This window comes from Gallinula chloropus (assembly GCF_964237585.1).
Source record: "Gallinula chloropus genome assembly, chromosome: 22".
NCBI classification, from domain to species: Eukaryota; Metazoa; Chordata; class Aves; order Gruiformes; family Rallidae; genus Gallinula; species Gallinula chloropus.
Window position 1 is genome coordinate 5627741 of NC_140107.1, and position 19359 is coordinate 5647099.

Below are 19359 nucleotides of genomic sequence, written 5' to 3' on the forward strand. Positions count from 1 at the left end.
CAATGGGATATTCTGGGAGGGAGAAATTGGTTCTTCGCACTGGGGTTTGGGCTGGGTGTTTTATGTCTGAGAAATGAGAGCGGAGGTAACAGCAGTGCAGGCTGGCAGAGCCCTGTTTCCCAGGGAAATGTGATTCCTGCTCCCCCCAATAAACTATTCCCTGCTGCTAAGGTAACCTGCTCCCTGGCTGCATCTACAGCTACATCCCCAGCACCACCAGGTCCCCCGTGCCTCAGTTTCCCCACTGCTCCATCACCCCTAAGCTGGCTCCTCGGCCACCTGCGAGACGATGCCCAGACTCCAGAAGCTTAAAATGCAATTAGGTGAAGTGGATATTTTGCTGGCAGAGGCACAGCTGGCCGAGCCCATCCATCTCCCTCCTCAGACAGGTTTATTGTTATGGCTTTTCCCCAGGCGAGTCTTTCCTCCCATCCGTTTCCCCCCCACACTTCTTCCTCCCCGCCATCCACAGCCCAAAATGAAGGTGGCCCGACCCACCGCTCCATCTCACCAGCAAATTTGTCTGTGATTTGTATACAGGAGGTTAAAAACAAGAAGGGGTTTGCAGAGCCTTGGTTTCCATCAGCTACAGGATGCTTTTGGCATCCAAGGGTAAGGCTGGAGAGAAGCTCAACAACCTCCGGCTCCTTCTCCATCCCCATCACAAGATAAATAGGAGCATAAAAATTAATATCTGAGCAATTAAAGAGCAATATCCCAGCTCTGGGGAGGGGGGTGGCTGGGGGGTGTCCCAGCAGCCATGGAAATTCACTGGGGGAAACTCAGCTGCTTCCCAAAAAAAGCTCAAGGTTTCACAGGGTTTGGAAGGAGGGCAGGGAGACTGCACCCCAAAACAGCCACCCACAGCCACAGGGATGGGGATACCGTGCCAAGGGCTCACGGCAGAGGGATAAGGACTGTGGGAGCTGGCTGGATCACCCCAGGTCTGGATGCTCCCTAAAAAAAGAATCATGGGTGGGAAATAAGGAGCCCCCAGCCCCTGTGCTGGCTCCAGCCCAGGGTAACAGCAGCTCCAGGCAGCGAGTGCGGGAGGAGGTGAGATTCCAACTGCAAGAGTAGCTAAAAATACTGCCGGGGGCGTGACAGTCTGGTCCTGGGGGAGAACACACGATGCCTTCCAGACGATGCTTCAACACCCCAAAGTCACCAAACCCCCCACACAGAGCCTGCCCCAACACACTCATGCCAAGGAGGAGACAGTCCCCGTGAGACACCCGGGGCAGTGCAGTGTGAAGCCCCCTCCCCTCCCCAGTACACCCAGACCAAGGGGAGAATTGAGGGGGGGAAGCACTGACATGGGGGTTAAACACCAGGCAGACCAACGTTCCCAATATTTTTTTAAAAAAGGAAAGAGAAAGATGGCATGAGGAATTTGCATGGGGACTGGTACCAGTGCTCATCACCCCTGGGTACTGGTGCCAGCATTGGGGCATGGCCGGGCAGGGGGTGAAAGCTAATATTGGGGTTCAAGCAGATTGACTTTCTTTTTTTAAAGTAAAGAGAAAGTTGGCTTATTGGATTCATGGAGCAGACTGGTACTGCTGCTGCTCAGCATCCCTCCGGGATACCCAGGGATGAAGAGGAAGAAAGGCAGGGAGAGGAGAAGAGGAAGAACGAAGGGCTCAGGAAGAAGAGGGAAGAAAAGAAAGACCAAACCAAGTACAATGGATGGTGCCTAATTAAATCTCCATGGCCACGGAGGACCGTGGCTGCCTGCCCACCAGCCCACCCCGTGCTCTTTCATCCGCCCAGCCTGCACTCCTCTGGCTTCAAAGTTAATTACACACTTAAACCTTTGCTGTTTAACCTCCTGCACCGTGGGACACGCTCCACAGGCTCCTCTTTCTTTTACTGGGCAGCCTTGGAAAGAGTCCCATGTTAAAGGGCAGCTCAGCACCATCCCTGATGGGACTGCACAGTCCTGCATCCCAAGAGAAGACACAACCCTGTGCAGACCCCACATCCAATGGGGGTGCTAGATGAAAGCACACCTAAAAGTGGCAAAGCTTTAGGAAGAAGTGGGGTTGTATCCCAAATTTAGCAAGGATAGGCTGCCCAGCACTATGAAACCCAGGGTGGGTGAGCAGGACTCCCAGTCTCAGATGAAGCAAAGCCAACTGATGGTACCAGTATAGGTTGGGGACTGGCCTGTTGGAGAGCAGCACAGGGAAATGGGAGCTGGGGGTCCTGGGGGACAGCAGGGTGACCATGAGCCAGCACTGTGCCCTCATGGCTAAGAAGGGCAATGGCATCCTGGGGGGGTATTAGAAGGGAGGTGGTCAAGAAAGGTCCTTCTCCCCCTCCGCTCTGCTCTGGAATATTGTGTACAGTTCTGGGCTGAGGAGCTCAAGAAGGACACAGAACTCCTTGAAAGAGCCCAAGCACAGGGCACCAAGGTGATGGAGTGGAACACCTTCCTTGTGAGGACAGGCTGAGGGAGCTGGGCCTCTTTAGGCTGGAAGAGACTGAGGAGTGGCCTCATCAATGTCTATAGACATGTAAAGAGTGAGAGTCAGGAGGAAGGAGCCAGGCTCTGCTCAGGGGTGGCAGGAATAGGGACCAAGCTGGAAGCTACACAGAGTCTCCCAGCCCATCACCCAACACCTCCCTTCAGCACATTGACCCTTTTACTACACTGAAGGATAAAGTTCTTGACACAGGGTAAGTGGTCAGCGCCTCTGCTGCCAACAGGGAAACTGAGGCACACAAGTGATTCAACACAGTCCCATAGCCCCAGCAGCAACCAGCATCACCCTCCAGGAGAAAGCCTATGGACAAAGGGTTTTCTGGGATTGTCCTGGCCCTACTCCATCAGATGCCAGCGAGATGCCACCCTTCCCAGCACCCTCCCCGGAGCTGAGCCACCCTCCCACCTCCCAGATCCCAGCTGCTATTTCAAGGCAGTTTCCTCTGCAGGCTCCTACGGGAACGTGCCCTGGGAAGGAAATGCTGGGAGGTGTTTTCCTCCAGGCACCAGCAGACACAGGGGAGCGGGAACACACACTGCAATTCATCTAAAATTAGATACACTTATTAACCAGCAAGATCTCGTACGTACCACACCGCAGGCTCCCGGTTGAGGCTATTAATGGATAAAGGATCGGAAACTCCAGTTCTATCTGCAAGGGGTTGGGATTCCTTGGGGGAGGTAATGCTATACAGAGGTCTGGGGGGTATTTTTTGGGGGGTGGAGCACCCAGGGATACAGCTCAGGAAGAAAACCAAGACACAAAGTGAGTCCCAGGCTGGAGCATCCCAGCATCTGATGCTAATGGAGACCCAACCATCATGTGAGTGGCTCTGCTGCCAACACCCAGCCAAGCACAAACACCCCAGTGTGTGGGTCTCAGCAGTGGGATCATCTCTCCTGGGAAGCAAGGGGGAGTTAATTCTAACACCCCCCTCCAAAGCTGCACTTCACACACTCAAACGAAGATGATGAAGGGCCTGGAGCATCTCCCCTGGGAGGAAAGGCTGAGTGAGCTGGGGCTGTTCAGCCTGGAGACAAGAAGACTAAGGGAGGATCTGATCAATGGTTATCAATAGCTGAAGGGTGGGACAGAGGGGGACATGGGCAGCCTCTTCTCAGTGTCTGTGGGGACAGGACAAGGGGCCATGGCCTCAAGTTGGAACACAGGGAGTTCCACACTAATCTGGGGAAGAACTTCTTCCTGGTGAGGGAGCCCTGGGACAGGCTGCCCAGGGGATGTGGAGTCTCCTTCTCTGGAGAGATTCCAGCCCCATCTGGACACCGACCTGTGTGCCCTGTCCTAGGGACCCTGCTTGGGCAATGGGTTGGACCCCATGGGCTCTGGAGGTCCCTTCCAACCCCTGTGATTCTGTGAAAGGGCCCAGGGCACAAGTGCACCAGGCACCTGGGAATGGCTACCTGTGTTACACCCAGAGATGACAGTAACACCTTCCCTGCTCCTCACTGTTCCCCACTTCTGAGAAATAGAAACACTTACAAAAACTTCACCGATTTCCTGGCCCTGATAAAAGCTGATTAGAAGAATATGGAAAGCAGCTCCATTAAAATTCTTGCCAGTAGTTTGTTTTGCTTCTCCAAATCATTTTAAATATTGCATTTAATAGAAAAATAATTTGCTCAGCTGTAAGAAACATCAATTTGCAACTTGAAGCCTTGTATATTAGCCAAAAGAGCTAATGTGTAAACATTAGCAGCTCCAATAACGCATGGGGTTTAGCCAATGCAATTCCAGGGAGAGAGCAGCCAGATATTAAGACAGAGGATTTGCATAATAAGTCACTTATGCCTGATAACCTCAGTGTTTGGAAAGTGCAGGACTAGGAGAACAATATCCATCTACCAGCAACTACAGAAGACATAAAATATGATTTTCTCTCCCCCCTCCCATTACACACTTGTGGGTTTACTGCAGGTGTTAAACCTCCTGCAGCACATGGGGGGAACTGGGAGGTGTGGATTCATTCTGGATATCCCCAGCCTGGGGGGGGAACAAGTACCAGTGAGGATAAATGAAGTCTGAAGGGTTTGTAATGCCTCAGGGCTGGCTCATGCTTGTGCAAGGACCATATGTGCTGAGCATCACCCACCTTATGAAGGTACATTTAAAACCAAAGAGTAATTAATTGATCTTGCCAGAGTCCTTGCCTGGTGTGTATCCAGCTGTGAAACACAGCTGTCCTTCTCTGCCACGCTCCAAAGCAGCTCCCAGGGACAGGGGATGAGCCCCCTTGGGTGCCACATCAGCCTGATGCAGATGCAGCTGGGCACTGCAACACCCCAGCGATGCTGTGGGGCACAAGCCATGAGGTTTCAGCCCCACAGATGGGTGTATCTAACACCCCACATGGGTGCTGTCCATGCACAGCACCCAGATCCAGCCAGCACCACTCCCAGGGGAAGGACCAGCATCATTCCTCCGTTATTTATACCCACGTTAGGAGAGGTCCTGCAGCACAGGAACTCCCTCCAGCTCCCCAGCCAGGAGGCCACTAACCTGCAATGCAAGTGCTTTAATAATTAACCATCACTTAATTAACATAGTCAGGGCTGACTCCATAGGAAGAAAAACAAGGCAGGCGTTTGGAAACCTCTGTCCTGCCATCATCGATTGCTTGCTGTGCAATTACAGCTCCCAGGCCACCAAGCCACTTGGAACCTTCTGGGGGGGAATAAAAAGGTAAAAAAAAGGGGAGAAAATGAAAATAAAATGAAAAAAAAAAAAGACAGAAAAGGTTGTTTCCTTCACACACACACACACACCCCCAGCTCATTTGTTACCATCAGGGCCCCATGGCTCTGCTGAAGGCAACATGTCCCATGGACCCTAAGAAAATGGGACTCAGAGACCCAAGGGTGAAACTCTGCTTTCAGGGAACCTCCCAGGACACCAAGATGCTCCTTTGGCACAAGCTCAGGCAGGGAAAGCAGCTGCCCCAGGATGCAGCAGCATTGCCACAGCTCTGGTGGGCTCAGAGACCAACCATGGCTACAGAAATCACAGGGAAGACCAACTTCTCCAAAGCAACCCCAAGCTGCAGATATAAAGATGGAGAGAAACCCTCAGACTCCCTCAGCAGCCTCGCACCCTCTGGGTACCACCTCTCCACAGCGATGGACACAGAGGTGGGTTATCCCTCCCAAGATGGAACAGGAGCCAGCACAGGCAGGGTGCTGGGGAGGCAGCTCAGACACGTTATTTATGGCCTTTCCAGGCAGAGAACAGAGCCACTTGCATCACCAAACAGCCCTTGTACAGCAAAACCAGCCAGCGATGGGGCTGCACAGTCCCAGTGTACCCAGCATCCACTCCCCAGCCCCTGTGACAAATAAGAGTGAGAGGAAGAGGAGGAGGGAGGAAGGTCAGGGCAGAGCAGGAACACATCTCAGCACAATGTGAAACCCAGGTCGACGCTGCACTTAGAGCTGGGAAAAGCAACATGGGAAGATTGACACTGAGGTTTAAAGGTGGAGATGCAGCTGACGTGGGTACATCAATCACTGCAGAGCCAGCTCCCAGCACCGGGGAGGAGTGGGCTCAGCTAAACCCTCTGCTACCAACTGGGGGACAGATGGGATCTGCTGGGGGGTACAGCCACTGGCAGGAGCCCCCATGGGGGGATAAAACAGCACTCCATGCCCAGGGAGCCTGTGCCATAGCTCCAAGGGGCATGCTGGACCAAGCCAGCCACACTTCAGCCAGGAGAAGAGGTGGGATGCATCTGACTGAGCCCCAAAACCCACCACCTACCAGTCCCTGAGGTGGGGCCAGCCATCCCCAGCCAGTGCTGGCTCAGGTATCCATCTACTCCCCCAGCTGGGCTAACAACCAGCAGCACCAGCAAACTCACCTGGGGGGGGTCTCCACCAGCATCCCAGCCCCATCCAGTCAAAAAACCTCTTTTAACCAGGCAGGTGACTTCCCAGGGTCCCCAGGCACCAGGTACCAACAGATGGTGCTCAGGGTCAGCACACTGAGAATGCAGCATCCCAGGAGCCCATGGGTGCCTCTGCTCAACAGTTCATTTACTGCTTTTCATACCTCCCTCCAGCAGCAGCAGCACAGGCTGCAAAGCCAAGTTAATTTCCCTTTTTTTTTCCTGGCAAGATGCTTGAAGCTCTGCTTTGTTTTCATAGGCCCTACAAAAACTCAGCTGAAACACGTGCAGGTGCCCACCCCCACCCCACCATGGTGCTGCCACGCTGCTGAGACCCATCAGACTCAGTGCATAGATGGGTTTGAAGCCACATCCCTGGCAGCAAAACCCTGAGTCCAGTGGCACAAGACGAACTCAGGGCTGACAGCCAGGGCACAGGATGGATTCAGAGGCAGCACCAGCAGCCACGGTCGTGCATCCCAATTCCTTCGTCACTCCCACGCAGGGACCTGCTCCCCAAACCTGTGGCTGTACCCCAAGCCCCTGCACTCCTTCTGACCAACTCCACTGGGGATTCCCCTGCCTCCACCCCTGCCTCACCCTTCCCACAAGCCCAGAGACACCACCCCCACCCCTCCCCCATCCCAAAACCAGGGCTGGATTTTCAGCAAGCCCCTGGGCCACAGCACCCCCCCACACCACATGCCCCACGGGGGGGGAAGCTCAGGACCCTCCATCCAGCTCCAGGGAAAGGAAGACACTTGCAGCCCCCCAAAAACATCACCCACACCACAGCAGCTCTCACCATAGCAGACCCCAGTCCCCCAACAACCCCCTCACTCCCCTGTTTGACACCCAAAGCCTCTTTCTCCTGCTATTTCCTTCCTAATTTTCCTACTCCTGCAGACCAGGATGCAATCACCACCTTGCCCCCACCCCACCACAAGCACCCCACACCCCTCTCCACCACAGCCACCCACGATGGGGCATCCCACAACCCCCCCCTTAGCTCCAGGCAAACAGTTTGACCCAGGCAGGGTGCTCCCACCCTGCTCCCCATCCCCTCCCTAGGCTGTCTCACAGCATCCCTCAGCCCACGCCAGGGCTGGGCTCTCCACTGACACTAAAAACTCTGGAATTCTATTAATTACCCAGCAACATCCACAAAAATTGCTGGAGCACAGGGGTGGGCAGAGCCCTTGCAGCAGCTCTGACAGCACAACCTGCTGACCACACTCCCCATCCCTGCACACATCCTGCTCCAGCCACATCCCTCCTCCCACAGGACCCTCAGGAGATGGCCCCTCACAAGGAAAAGCAGCGTTCAGAGCTGGGCACGGTGAGCAGAGGCAGGTCCCTGGATGGAAGCCTGGGTCATTTACTAAATTAAAAGTTCAACTAATAAAAGGAGCAGCAGCCCAGCCCGGAGATGCACTGCTTTAGTTTGATATCGTTATAATCAAAGGGAAGAGGCTGCAGAAAAATCGATGGGGCATTATCACTCAGCAGACAGCTGGGGGAAATAACAGGGAAAAATAAGCAGAAAAACAGTAACAAAATAAACAACAAGGGCAGAGTCCTCTGGAAAAGACCCAGCGAGGCATCAGTCAACCCCCCCCCCCATCGCATCCTGGTCCCTGTGGGGAGAGGCCAGAGTCTGCACAGGCACTGGGGGGCTTCAAAAGTCACCCCCAAGCTGGGTCCTTTCCCCAAACTGTGCTGGAAAGCTCCAGCATCCACCTCTGTGGCTTGCTCCACCTCAAGCAGAGAGAGCAAAGCATCCCAGCCAGGACTGGGAGGTACTGGGGGTGACCAGGGGTCACCCACCTCGGCTGATACTCCATGGCAGCACCTAGTGATGGCACATGAAAAGCACTCATCCTGCTAATGACACAGGGTATTCACATGCCCCTGCCCTGCCACAGGGTTTGGGGGGTTGCAAGACCCATAACTGGGTGGGGGGGGGGTCCCTGTCCCCATAGGTGGGTTGCAAGTGGCAGGGAAAGGGCTTCAGAGGAGAACACCATCCTTGGGCAGATCCACCTGGAGATGCTGTTGAACCTCCCACCATGTTGGCTTCACTGGGGAAACTGAGGCACCATGGCTGTGCAGCATGGGACAGGAGGGGCTGCACCCCGAGGAGCCCTGCAGAGCATCCCCAGAATCACAGCAGCTCCACAGACACCTCCAAATCCATCCAGCAAGGACATGCAGTTGGTCCACAGTCCATCCCTCCCCCTGCCTTCACCTCCACAAGCAGGTGGCTGCGATGCTCCATCCCCTCCAGCCCATGGGAGGAAGAGTCATTTCCACCATCTCCTGCCAGACCCTGGGGCAGCACCCCAAAGACAAGGTTCCCCCCACCCCCAGAGAGGGGGAGCAGCTGGGCTGCCACAGGCATGTCACCTCCTCTTCCAGACTGGCCACCACTTGCCTTGGTGACATCCTCCTCCCCGTGGCCTATCAGGCAGCTGATGGTCCAGTTGTGGGTGAAGCACACTGGACTCCTCGGCTGGGCTAACTGGGCTAATTAGGCTGAAGATGTCCAGCACGAAGCAGCAAACCAGCTCAAACCAACACCCGGGGCTGCCACAGCTCATCCCTGGAGTCATCTGCAGGCACCAAGAGCAGCCATGGGGACAGCAGCCTCGTTAAGACACATCAGGTCACCCACGTCCTTGTCCCCTCGTCCTGTCCTGGGAAAGCTCAGAGCATCTCACTGCATCCCAGCCACAGCCCTGATTGGCTTCACGATGTCAAGAAGGGTCTGATCCACATGAGGAGTCCAGGAATTCAAAGTTGTTTACTGGTTTATTAGGGCTTCCAGGGGGCAGGGAGGTGGGGGGGAGGCTTCCCAGCACCCAGTGGGTGCCAAACTGGGGCAAAACCCAGCACAGCCCCAGCACAGGTTGTGACAGACCCTCTGCCAGCCCCACAGAGCCAAGGAGGACTGCAGCCTCAGGGAGGTCTGCACCAGCACAACCATCCTGTTCCGGGCAGCCCTCCAATATTTTTCAAGCCAAACCAAGAAAAAAAGCCCCAACAAACCCCCAAAAACAACCCAGCAAAAATAGTGGATGACAGGAAACACTCGGAGATGCTCTGGCTGCAACACATTCACACCCCCCAGCTGCAGCAAGGGTGCGGTGCTTCGCTTCCTGCTGCATCCCTGCCAGTGATGGGGGGCTTCCCACAGCCCCTACCCCAGTCAGAACCCACCTCTGGGGGAACAGAGGGGGCTGCAGGCAGTGGGGTGCACCAGAGCATGGCATCCCTGCTCCCCCATCAGGGACAGGGCTGCCCAAAAGCACACACATCTTCCCCCCCACCCTGCCCAGCACTGGACAGGAGGGGCACAAAGACCCACCCTCACTCATCTCCCCAACATCTGGGACACTTCAGGGGCAGGAAATAACGGATTTACGGCCAGAGGCAGCCAGGAGGCTCCTGCCAGCTGTGAGTCTGCCAGGAACAAGGAGGGGGGGATGCACAGGGCCCCACTGAATCCCAAACCACAGGAGCATCACCCCTCCCTGCACTCCTACTGCTGCCCTGCCCCTGCTTCAGAGCAAGCAGCCACTCTGGTAGCCCAATGGCTGGCTGACCTCAGGAACAGCCCCTCTACCCCCCCATGCAGCCCATAGCAAGGGGGGAGTGGGGGGAGCTCTGCTGCCCTGCAGCAAGCAAAGCATCAGCCCCTAGGCTGGGGGTCTGGCAGGGGATGGAGGATGGGGACGGCCCCATCCTGGCCCACAGAGCATCCAGCCATCACAGTCCACGTTGGGATTTGCTTTCCAACTTGGAAAAAGAGTGGGGTGCAAAGCCTGACCCCTTAAGCCTGCAGGAAACCCATGGGGCACCCCGGGACCCCTGTCCCCCCACCAGCAGCGGGTGCTGTGACAGCCCAGGCAGGACCCAGAGGAACACAAAAGCAGCCAGGGATGAGCTGGAGCAAGAGCAGGAACAGCACCGACTTAACCTCCCAGCACCAAAAAGCAGCTCACAAGGGCACCCAACACAGGACCCCCACCTCCAGTGCCTGCAGAAGGTGAGGGGGACAGGGCTGTGACCCCAGGAAGGAGCTCTGCCTTTGCTCCCCAGCACCTGGAACAGGGCTGGACTTTGGACTTTGATCCAGGCAGAGGGTGTAGAAGCTGCTGCTCCCAGCACCTGGAAAGGAAACAGCTTGGGAAACACCCAGGGAAGTCCCCCCAGCTCCACAGCCCTGCTCCTCCCCAGAGGTGACCTTCGCCCAGCAAGGAAGGGCAGGTCCCATGTCCCCAGGACACCCACCCCATCACCCACCCACATCCATCCCAGCACAGGGCAAGTGAGCCACAGCTTCTGCCAGGCCACCTGCAGCAGAAAGAAAAACCTCCACCTCCAGGACTTGTGTATTTTAAGGCTGCCAACGAGGAGACAATTAGCTCTAGGGGACTAATTGCTTGGAATCCTCCTCATCCAGAGGGCAAAGCCTCAGTTTTCCCAAGAACAGAGGAAGGGTCCCCAGCCTGGAACAGGAGAGCAGGATCCAAGGAACGGTACAAAACAAATCCCAAGGCACCATCCGAGGGAAGAGGAGGTTTGGGAGTCCTGACATTTAATCACACAGCAACTAAAGGTTCCCAGACATGTCTAATAAGACAATTATAGTGCATGTTAATAATAGATTATGAAAAAGCTTATTTATGGAGGTTTAAGCAGGCAGATGGCAGGACTGCATCGTCGATAAGGCTCTCTGCCACCTCCCAGCAGGGATTTACCTGCCTCTGCCTCGCCAGCCCCTCGTGCTTAACCCTTGCACAACTGCTGAAAGCCAAGTAGCAGACCCCAGGGAGGGGATCACAGCCAGGAGATGATTTTTATCCGGTGCTTCGGGGTGCTCAGGGCTCTCAGCAGGCCAAGGAACACGTTGTGAGGGATGGAAAAGCTCCATCCTGGGTGCAGTCAGCAGAAACCCAACACCAACGGGCAGCAGGGAGGTTGTCACTGCCAAAGCAGGGGTCAAAGCCACCAGCAAGCATCTGCCTTTGTCTTCCAGGAGGCATCTTGGCTCCCCTGGGGACCAGGATCCTGCTGGGTTTGCTGTGGGAAGGCTCCCAGCGACGCTGGAATGGGGCTGGTTTGTCTTCGTTTGGATAACAAAGGGAAAAAATGTGAGGCTCTGGCCAGGAGGTGACTCACCAGGATCTCTGGTCCCAAGACCAGGGCAGGTCCAAGCACCCGGAGGAAAAACATTCAACAGGAGTTTGGGAACAAGGAGAGGAGGGCAAAAATCATGCAGGCACCCCTGCACAGCTTGGGGACACACACAGGGGCATCATCACTCTCCTCTGCGGAGGATACGGAGCCAGAGGGACACGTCCATCCAGGAGTGCACACACAGCCCTTGGAAACATCCCTAAATCCTGCTTCACCCCCCCGGACAGTGAGAGACACTGTGCTCCAGGAGCAGGAAACCTCCACCCCGGGACATCAGCCAAGGGGGATTTTCCAGAGCATCCCAGCACAGGAGCCTGGGGCGGGGGGCGGGGGGGGGGGGAGGTGTTGCAGTGTTTGGGAGCAGGAGGGGTGTCTGAGAAAGGCCATGGTGCTCCCAGGGCATTAAAAACACACACATAGGAACAAGCATGAGAAACTCTTCCCGGCAGAGCAGAGCAGACGGGGGTGGGGGGGAAATCCAAGCCCTGAAAGAAGCCGACAAGGGAGATGTAACACCCTCACACGTTGTATGTGCTTGGCCAAGGTGGGGTGGGAGGAGGGGAGAGGGGGGGGAATGCCCTGGGCAGGTAGGCAGAGGAAATAAATACTGGGCAGAGCACTGGGAAGAGCAGGATCAGGCACTCGAGCACCCAGAGAGCACAAACCACTGATCCCACCCCCAGCACCGGCAGAAGGGGCTCCCTGCAGCACCCAGGGACTGCCCTCTGCTCCTAACCCCCACCTCGGGATGCGAACAGCATCCCTCTGCCCCCTCTCCGAGCATCCCCCCTCCCTCCCCCCGTGCCCCCACTGATGAAGCCGCAGCGGTTAACGGCTGGGGGACGCCAGGCAGATTTGTTCCGCTCCCCGACCCCAATCCCAGCCCCGGGGACAGCGTCTGCTCAGCAGTTCCCATTCACTCAGCCACAACAACACAGCCACCAGCGGGGTCAGGGTCACCCGTGCCACCTCCTGCCAGCCTGCACAGGGGTGACAGGACCCTCCCGTGGCCCCAGCCCCCTCCCATGGCCCCAGCCCTCTAGCAAAGGGGGTCATCCAACCCAACCAGCAACCACCACCCCAAACCAGTCCCAATGGAGATGCCACCAGCCCCAGCCCGGGGCTCCCCAGCTGCACTCAGCGGAGGCTCCAAAGGCAAATATTTGATTTCCTTGATTGGCACTAACAGGCAGCCAGACCCAAACACCAACAGCTTCCGCGTAGTTACGGCAGGAGTGCCACGCAGCACCGGCAGCTGCAGGAGCGTGTCCCCAACCCCTGTTCCCAGTCCATGTCCCCCCTGCTGGGAAACAGTCTGGAAGCTCAGAGCAGGGACACACACGAAAGATCTGGAGAGCAACTTACGGGTGAAGTGTCAAGGTGCAGGGGTGCAGCACCGAGGAGCAGAGCTGCACCCTGCCCTAGCAAGGGAAGGTAAAAATGGGGTTGGGGGAGGATTGCTGAGCCTGCAGAGCCCAGCACGCCAGCCTGCTCCCAGCCGGAGGCTTTCACAAAGGGAAAGGCTTCTGGTTTATTGCCAAAAAGTCCAGAGAGGAAAGGTAGGGCTGGCAAATCACACTGGTGACAGCTCATGCGTCCCCATCACAGCCAGCCAACACTGCAAGAGACAGCTGGGTTCGGAGGGTCAGCAAGCGCCTTTGAAGAACCATTCCCCCCCCACCCCAGCTCCCTCTGCAGCGAAGACACACCGACAGCTCAGCCACTGTGAAACCACAGCCAACTGCAAAAGTTTGGGAGCTCCGGGAAGGAGCAGAGAGCACCCCGAGCCAGCAGGGAGGCTGCAGCTGGGGCACCCAGCTCCCCTCCCAGCTCAGCCACCTGCTCAGAGAGGGCAGCGGGCCACGGGCACGCCGTGCCTCCGTGTCCCTGCTCCCAGAAGGGCTTGTGCTACCCCCCCCGGCTCTGCAACAGAGCAGAAATTCCTTTCCCATCTTCCAAATACCCAGGCACGAGCAGCTGGTCCTCCCCACGGCTGTTTTTGGGGGTCTCAGGTGACCCCGCAGCACATGCGGGCAGCTCAGATGTGTTTTCACCGGCCTCGCCTGCCGCACAGCCCCGCAGGGATGAGCCAGGCAGGGTCCCCGCAGCCGGCCGAGCCGCATCGAGGGACACAAACACCAGGAATCATGGAAAAAAGCAGCTGGAAGAGCCAGAGACCCAAGAGGAGGAAACAGACCCCTCGTCTCTGCCCAAACCCAGCCCCTCCGGCTGCACCGCGGAGCTGAGGCTGCTCCACACCTCCAGAAGGGAAACACCGGAGTAAACACACTCCTGATTTACACCCAAGCAGAACCCACCCTGCTCCTGACAAATGCCATCTTGCAGGGAAGGAAGCCCACGGCAGGGAAAGGGTTTGCTTCGGAAGGAGAGCCTCTCCCCAAAGCCCCCAGCCCCGCTCCACCACCAGCCGCACCAAGTCCCCACTACCGTTCCTCAAGCCCCTCACAGGCTGCTGCTGCAGCTCAGCTGTGGCAGCCATCAGAGAAAGGCACCCAGCCCAGGACCGGGGGGAACAGCAGAGCCCAAGACCCCCCTCTTTGACCTGAGGGTAGGGTGTGCGGAAACCCCTTCCTCCGGCAGAAGACTGAGCCCCTCACCAGCTGCGTGCCTCAGTTTCCCTACCCCCTCTTCTCTCCCCGCTAAAGCAGGGGCTGCTCTGTGCACAGATCAGCAGCTCCCCCCACCCCAGCACACAGCTTCCCCCCACCCCCCTGCCCCATCCTCCAGCCCATTCCACCGTCCCCCTTCAATCTCCTCTACCTCACATGAGCTGTAGAAACCATCAGCTGCTTTGTATGTCTCCCACCCACAGTACCCCCCCACCCACCCACCCCGCAGGGGTCAACCTTATTTTGCCTACCGCTGCTGGACGTCCTATTTTTTGGAAGGAGGCCACTACTCCCCCCCCGTCCCCCCAAAAAAAAACATTAAAACAAAAATCAGTGCACCAACAGAAGGGCTGTGTGCGGGTGAGCCGCTCCATTTTAAAGGCAAAAAACTGAAGAACCAGGCAAAAACACACCTCACTGCACCGAGCAGCACCCAAGGGCTGCCGCACTGGAGTCCCCTCAGAGCAAAGCATCAGCTCCCTCCTCTTTCCCCCGTGCCTCAGTTTCCCCCGCAGAAACAAGCGCTCCCAGCCCCATGTAGCACCACGGGAGCCCCAAATTCACCCTCTTCGCAGCACCTAAACCCCACTCCTGCCTCCCAGAAGGGTTGGGAGCAAGCGGTCCCCCTGCACCCCGGTCCTTTTGGGGAAGGAGGGAGGGGGGGAGAGGGAGGAGCAGGTTTTAACCCTAAAGCGTTGAGGGGAAAAGCGGAAAAAATTTAAAAACCCATTAAAATAAGTTGAAATGAGATAAATCGCGAAGCCGCCGGCGCTCCGGTGAAACTCCGGTTACCGGCGGGGAAGATGCAACCCGAGAGCGGCCTCGGCCGCCACCTGTTCCCGCTGAAGGGTCCCCAGACCCCCGGCAGCCCCCGGGCCGAGCGGCGCCGGCACGTAACTAACCGGGGTCCCGTCTCCCCCGCCCAGTTCAGCCCCGGTTCGGGCTCCCGACGGCGGCGGGCGATGCCCGGTGCGTCCTCGCCGCTCGAGGAGCGAAACCCAGGCCGGGCTCCCCCCACGGATGCCGCCCCGGGGTGAAGTTTTCCCTTCCCGGGAGGGGAGGACGGAGCTGGCCCCGGCACCGGGGAGGGAGGGGAAGCGGCCGGGCTCAGCCCCGGTAGCGCAGACACGGGGTCCGAGGGCGCAGCCGAGCCCCTCCGCCCGCCAGCGGGCTGGGAGCGCCCCGGGAAGCTCCGGCCAGCGGAGTCCCGAACTCGACGGCCGCTCTCGCTTCGCCCCGCGGAAGCCCCGGCGAGCGGGACGGGGCGGGACCAGCCGTACCCGGGGAGCGACGGAGCCCGCCTTGCCCCACCGCCGGGGGTCCCGAGCCCGCAAACCCCCCACCTCCCCAAAACCCGAGCACTCCACCCCCTCCCCCGGTGCGCCCCCCCCCACCCCCCTCCCCGGCTCTCACCGGCGGGTGTCTCGGTGTCCAGCGCGCAGACCCGCAGGGCGAGGGCGAGCAGCAGCGCCCGGGCGCTTCGCATGGTGCGGCCGGGGAGGGGGGGGAAAAGGGGGAGGGGGGGGGAGGGAGGCGGCGGGGCCGGGGCCGCCGCCGCCGCCGCCGCCTGCGGGCCCGCGGTTCCGGCGCGGCGGCGCAGCGGGGCACGCGCGCCCGCCCCGCGCCTCAAATAGCGGCGGCCGCGCGGCGGCGGCTCGCTCCGCCCTGACGTCAGCGCCGCGAGAGCCCCACTGCCGCCGCCGCCGTTACCGCCGCCGCTGCCGCTACCGCGGGCAGACCGGCGGCGCCCCCTGCCGGCCGCCGCGCGTACACGCAGACCCAGCCCCGCCCCCCTCCTCCCGCCCCGCGGTGGGGTTCGGGGAGGGGGCGGGGGGGAGTCCCGGTGGCTACGGGAGGCGGGGGGGGGGGGGGGAAGGGGAGGGGGTAAACGGCTACGGAGGGGCTCCCGGTACCGGGGGAAGGGGAAGGGGGGCGGGGCTGCTCCGGGGGTACGGCTGCGGAGTTGGCGCGGGGCGAACGGGGGGTGGGTTGCGGGGAACAACGCGGCTGCGGGAGGGTGGGACGGGCGGGAGGGGGGGGGTGTCACTGCGAGGGGACGTCCCCCGGTGCCGGAGAGCGGGCGGTGCCGGGGAAGCCCGGTTTCAGGGGGGTCCCCGCCCGCGGGGGCGATGAGGGGGGGTCTCTGCGGGCAGGGAGGACTCCCGGCTTTGGGGGGGGGGGGGCGCTGGGTGCAGGTGCGTGGCTGGAGGAGGGACCCCAGCTGCGGAGGGGGGTCCCCAGGGCTCATGGCGGGGGGTCTCCACGTAGCTGCGGTGGATCCTGGGGGTCCCCAGCTGCTGGGAGGCGGCTGGGCAGGGGGCTTGGGGCGGGGGGTGGCAGGAGCTGGGCAAAGCGGGGTGAGAGCCACCCCGGGTCAGGTCGGTGGGTGCCCCCGGCCCCTCGGGGCATGGAGGGGGGGGAGTCTCCAGCCCCAGCACCAGGGGTGCGTGGGGCAGCACCGGGGCTGGGCTGGGCGCTGGGGACAAAGGTCCTGCCCCTCCTTGGGGACAGAGGCTCCAGCCCACCCTGGGGGGTCCTGTGAGCCCAGATCCCTGGCTGCAGGAGCTGGATGGTCCCGAGGGACACGGGCACGCTGCTTTCTCCTACGGGACAGTGACATGGAAACATGGGCAAGGCTGTGTGGGGAGCAGCAGTGTCACCAGGGACCCTGGTGACACCCGCTGAAGCCACCTGTCCCCTGGGATGGGAATGGGATGATGGAGAGGCAGGATGTAACCAGGAGCAAGGTGAAAGGGAGAAAAAACCCAAAAAGGGTGGAAAAGAGGGAAAACCTCAGACCCTTTCAGCGGGAGTGGCGGGGCGCAGGCGCAGGAGGAGGCAGGGAGAGCTGGCAGCCCCTGGGTGTCCCCACCGGCGGTGCCAGCGGGGATGAAAGGCGCCTTGTTCACCAACATCCTCTGCAGCGTTTTCTGGAGGAAAATGTTTTTCCAAAGGTTTGGCCCGAGGAGGGAGGGAGGGAGGGAAGAAGGGAGCTTTGCATCAGCTTTCCAGCGTGATCCAGGCTTGGGTCACCCAGCCACAGCCAGGAAACTGGTTGTTCAGGTGAAAAATGGGAACAATACCACAAAATGTTGGGGTTCTATACCCCAAATCACGCTGGGAGAAGCACCCTGCGGCGATGCAGCCCTATCCCATGAGACCAGGCAGCACCCAGCAGCAGCACCCGGAGAGGTGAGGTGGGGAACGGGTGTTACTGAGCCCTGTGAACACACCAGGAAGCTCCCAGGCCTGGAAATGGGTCCAACACCACCCCAAAAGCTTCATCCAGGTTCAGCTCATCCCCAGGATGCTGCTACACCACTTCTCCACGTTGGGCTGACTTACTTATTTGGGGGGAAATCCATCCCTGGAGAAACACTTGCCTGGAAAACTGGGATGGACAAGCCATTCCCAGAGTGGGTTCTTGGGGTACAGGTGAAGGACTGGACACCCCAACAGTGCTGGTGCCAATGAAGAAAGTCATCCCTGCCGCAGTTTTAATCCCAGCTCCAGCTGCATCATTGCAATTTCATTTCCAAGATGAATTTTTCCTGGGAGCTGAAGAGGTTTTTGCCCAGTAAATCACGGCAGGTGCTCCCCAGGATGAGAGGATGGTGTCATGTACCACACGTGGAAAACACGGGGTGCACTGGCTAAATCAGGGCTGGAAGTAACAGCTTGTTCCCAGGGCCTTCAGGTAGGGGGAGGAGGGGAGGGCTGCAGGCGTGTTGGGTCTGTTCGGGCCAGTTGTGAGCATGGTCCTGCTCTGGGGATGGTCCTGTCCCTGCAGTGTCATCATGTCCCCTGCCCAGAGCCCCCCACTGGGGCAAGGGGTTCTGCTGGCAACAGGTGGGTCTGCGGACAGGCTCAGGGACACCACACAGCCCTGGGGACAATACACAGCCCAGGGGACACCGCACTGACCCAGGGACACCGCACTGACCTGGGGACACTGCACTGAGCTGGGGGCACCACACTGACTGAGGGACACTGGGCTGCCCTGGGGACACTGCACCAGTCTCCCTGCGCTCAGCAGGGCTTATGTCACCCAGAGCTGCCACCCCCAACATCCCTGCTGTCACCCCTCCCTGTGCCTCAGGGCTGTGCAAAAGCATTCCCTGCATTCCCAGTTGCCCCAGTTGCTCCCAGCTGGCCTCCAGCCAGCGCAGCAGCAGCACAGTGGAGGTATTTACTCACAGGGATGTGTCTGTCCCCAGGGCTCTGGGCACAAAGCAGATATGTCACACCTCATCGCTGTCAGCACCACAGGGTGTCCCCAGCAGGGACAGCACATTTTGGGGTGCAGGTGGAGGGTGACGGACCCCTCTTTCCAAACCACACCAGGTGCAGATGTGGCCCCATCCCCAGGTAGCACCGGCAGCCCGTCGCCCCACACCGAGCACAGAGCTCTCCTGGTAAATCCTCTCCCAGCGACGGGAAAAGCCTGTTAAAATAACGCCCGATCAAGGAATTAAGCTGCTTAGATGCAGCAGAGGCAGGAGAGGGCTGGCACGGTGCTGGCTCTGCACCACATCCCCAAGTCCTTCAGGAAAGGAACCCCCACACCCAACATCCTGCTTGGAAGAGCAGCAGCAGGTTATTTCCAGGATTTTTTTGGGGGGAACCCATCTGGAAATACAAAGCTCTTAAGCTCTTAAGCACTGCACTTTCTACATCCCTGTTATACCCCAAACTCGGGTCTCCAAACCGACCTCTCCACAGACCGAAACGGGAAGGGTTTGTTTGCACCAGAGACTGTTGCAACAAAACTGTCCCTGGTTTCCTGGTGGGTCACATCCTGCTCTGCCACCCCACAGCCCAACCCAGGGGGAGAAAAATCCCAACCGCACCCTCCTCGGGTGAGCTCTGGGATTAATTTGGTCATAAATCTGTGCTGCTTAACGAGGATCATTAACACACCCTGGACCTGCCTCCTAATGGTGGGGATGCAGCCTGAATTTTGCATGAGAGGAGCTGGAGGGAGATGTGGGCTCCACAAAGGTGCCTTGTTCCCCACGCAGGGCTGGCGCTGGCCCTGGGTTGGGTGGTGAGGGCAGCTGTCAGCTCCTGGGGGGGGTCCTTCCCAATGGGAAGGGGTTTGGAGGAGTCCCCCCCCGGGGTGGCAGTGCTGCTGGCTGCA

The 19359-nt window shown here is 58.8% G+C and overlaps 1 protein-coding gene across 1 annotated transcript in view; it reads right to left on the reverse strand.

The window, feature by feature from the left end:
- PTPRU (protein tyrosine phosphatase receptor type U) overlaps positions 1–15705 on the reverse strand; it is a gene marked incomplete at both ends in the record, with an annotated part of 65124 nt that extends 49419 nt beyond the window's left edge. Inside the window, one exon of the mRNA XM_084274223.1 lies at positions 15633–15705. Coding sequence (XP_084130349.1) covers positions 15633–15705 — 73 coding nt within the window. The remainder of the gene's footprint in view (positions 1–15632) is intronic.
- Positions 15706–19359: the final 3654 nt, after the last annotated feature.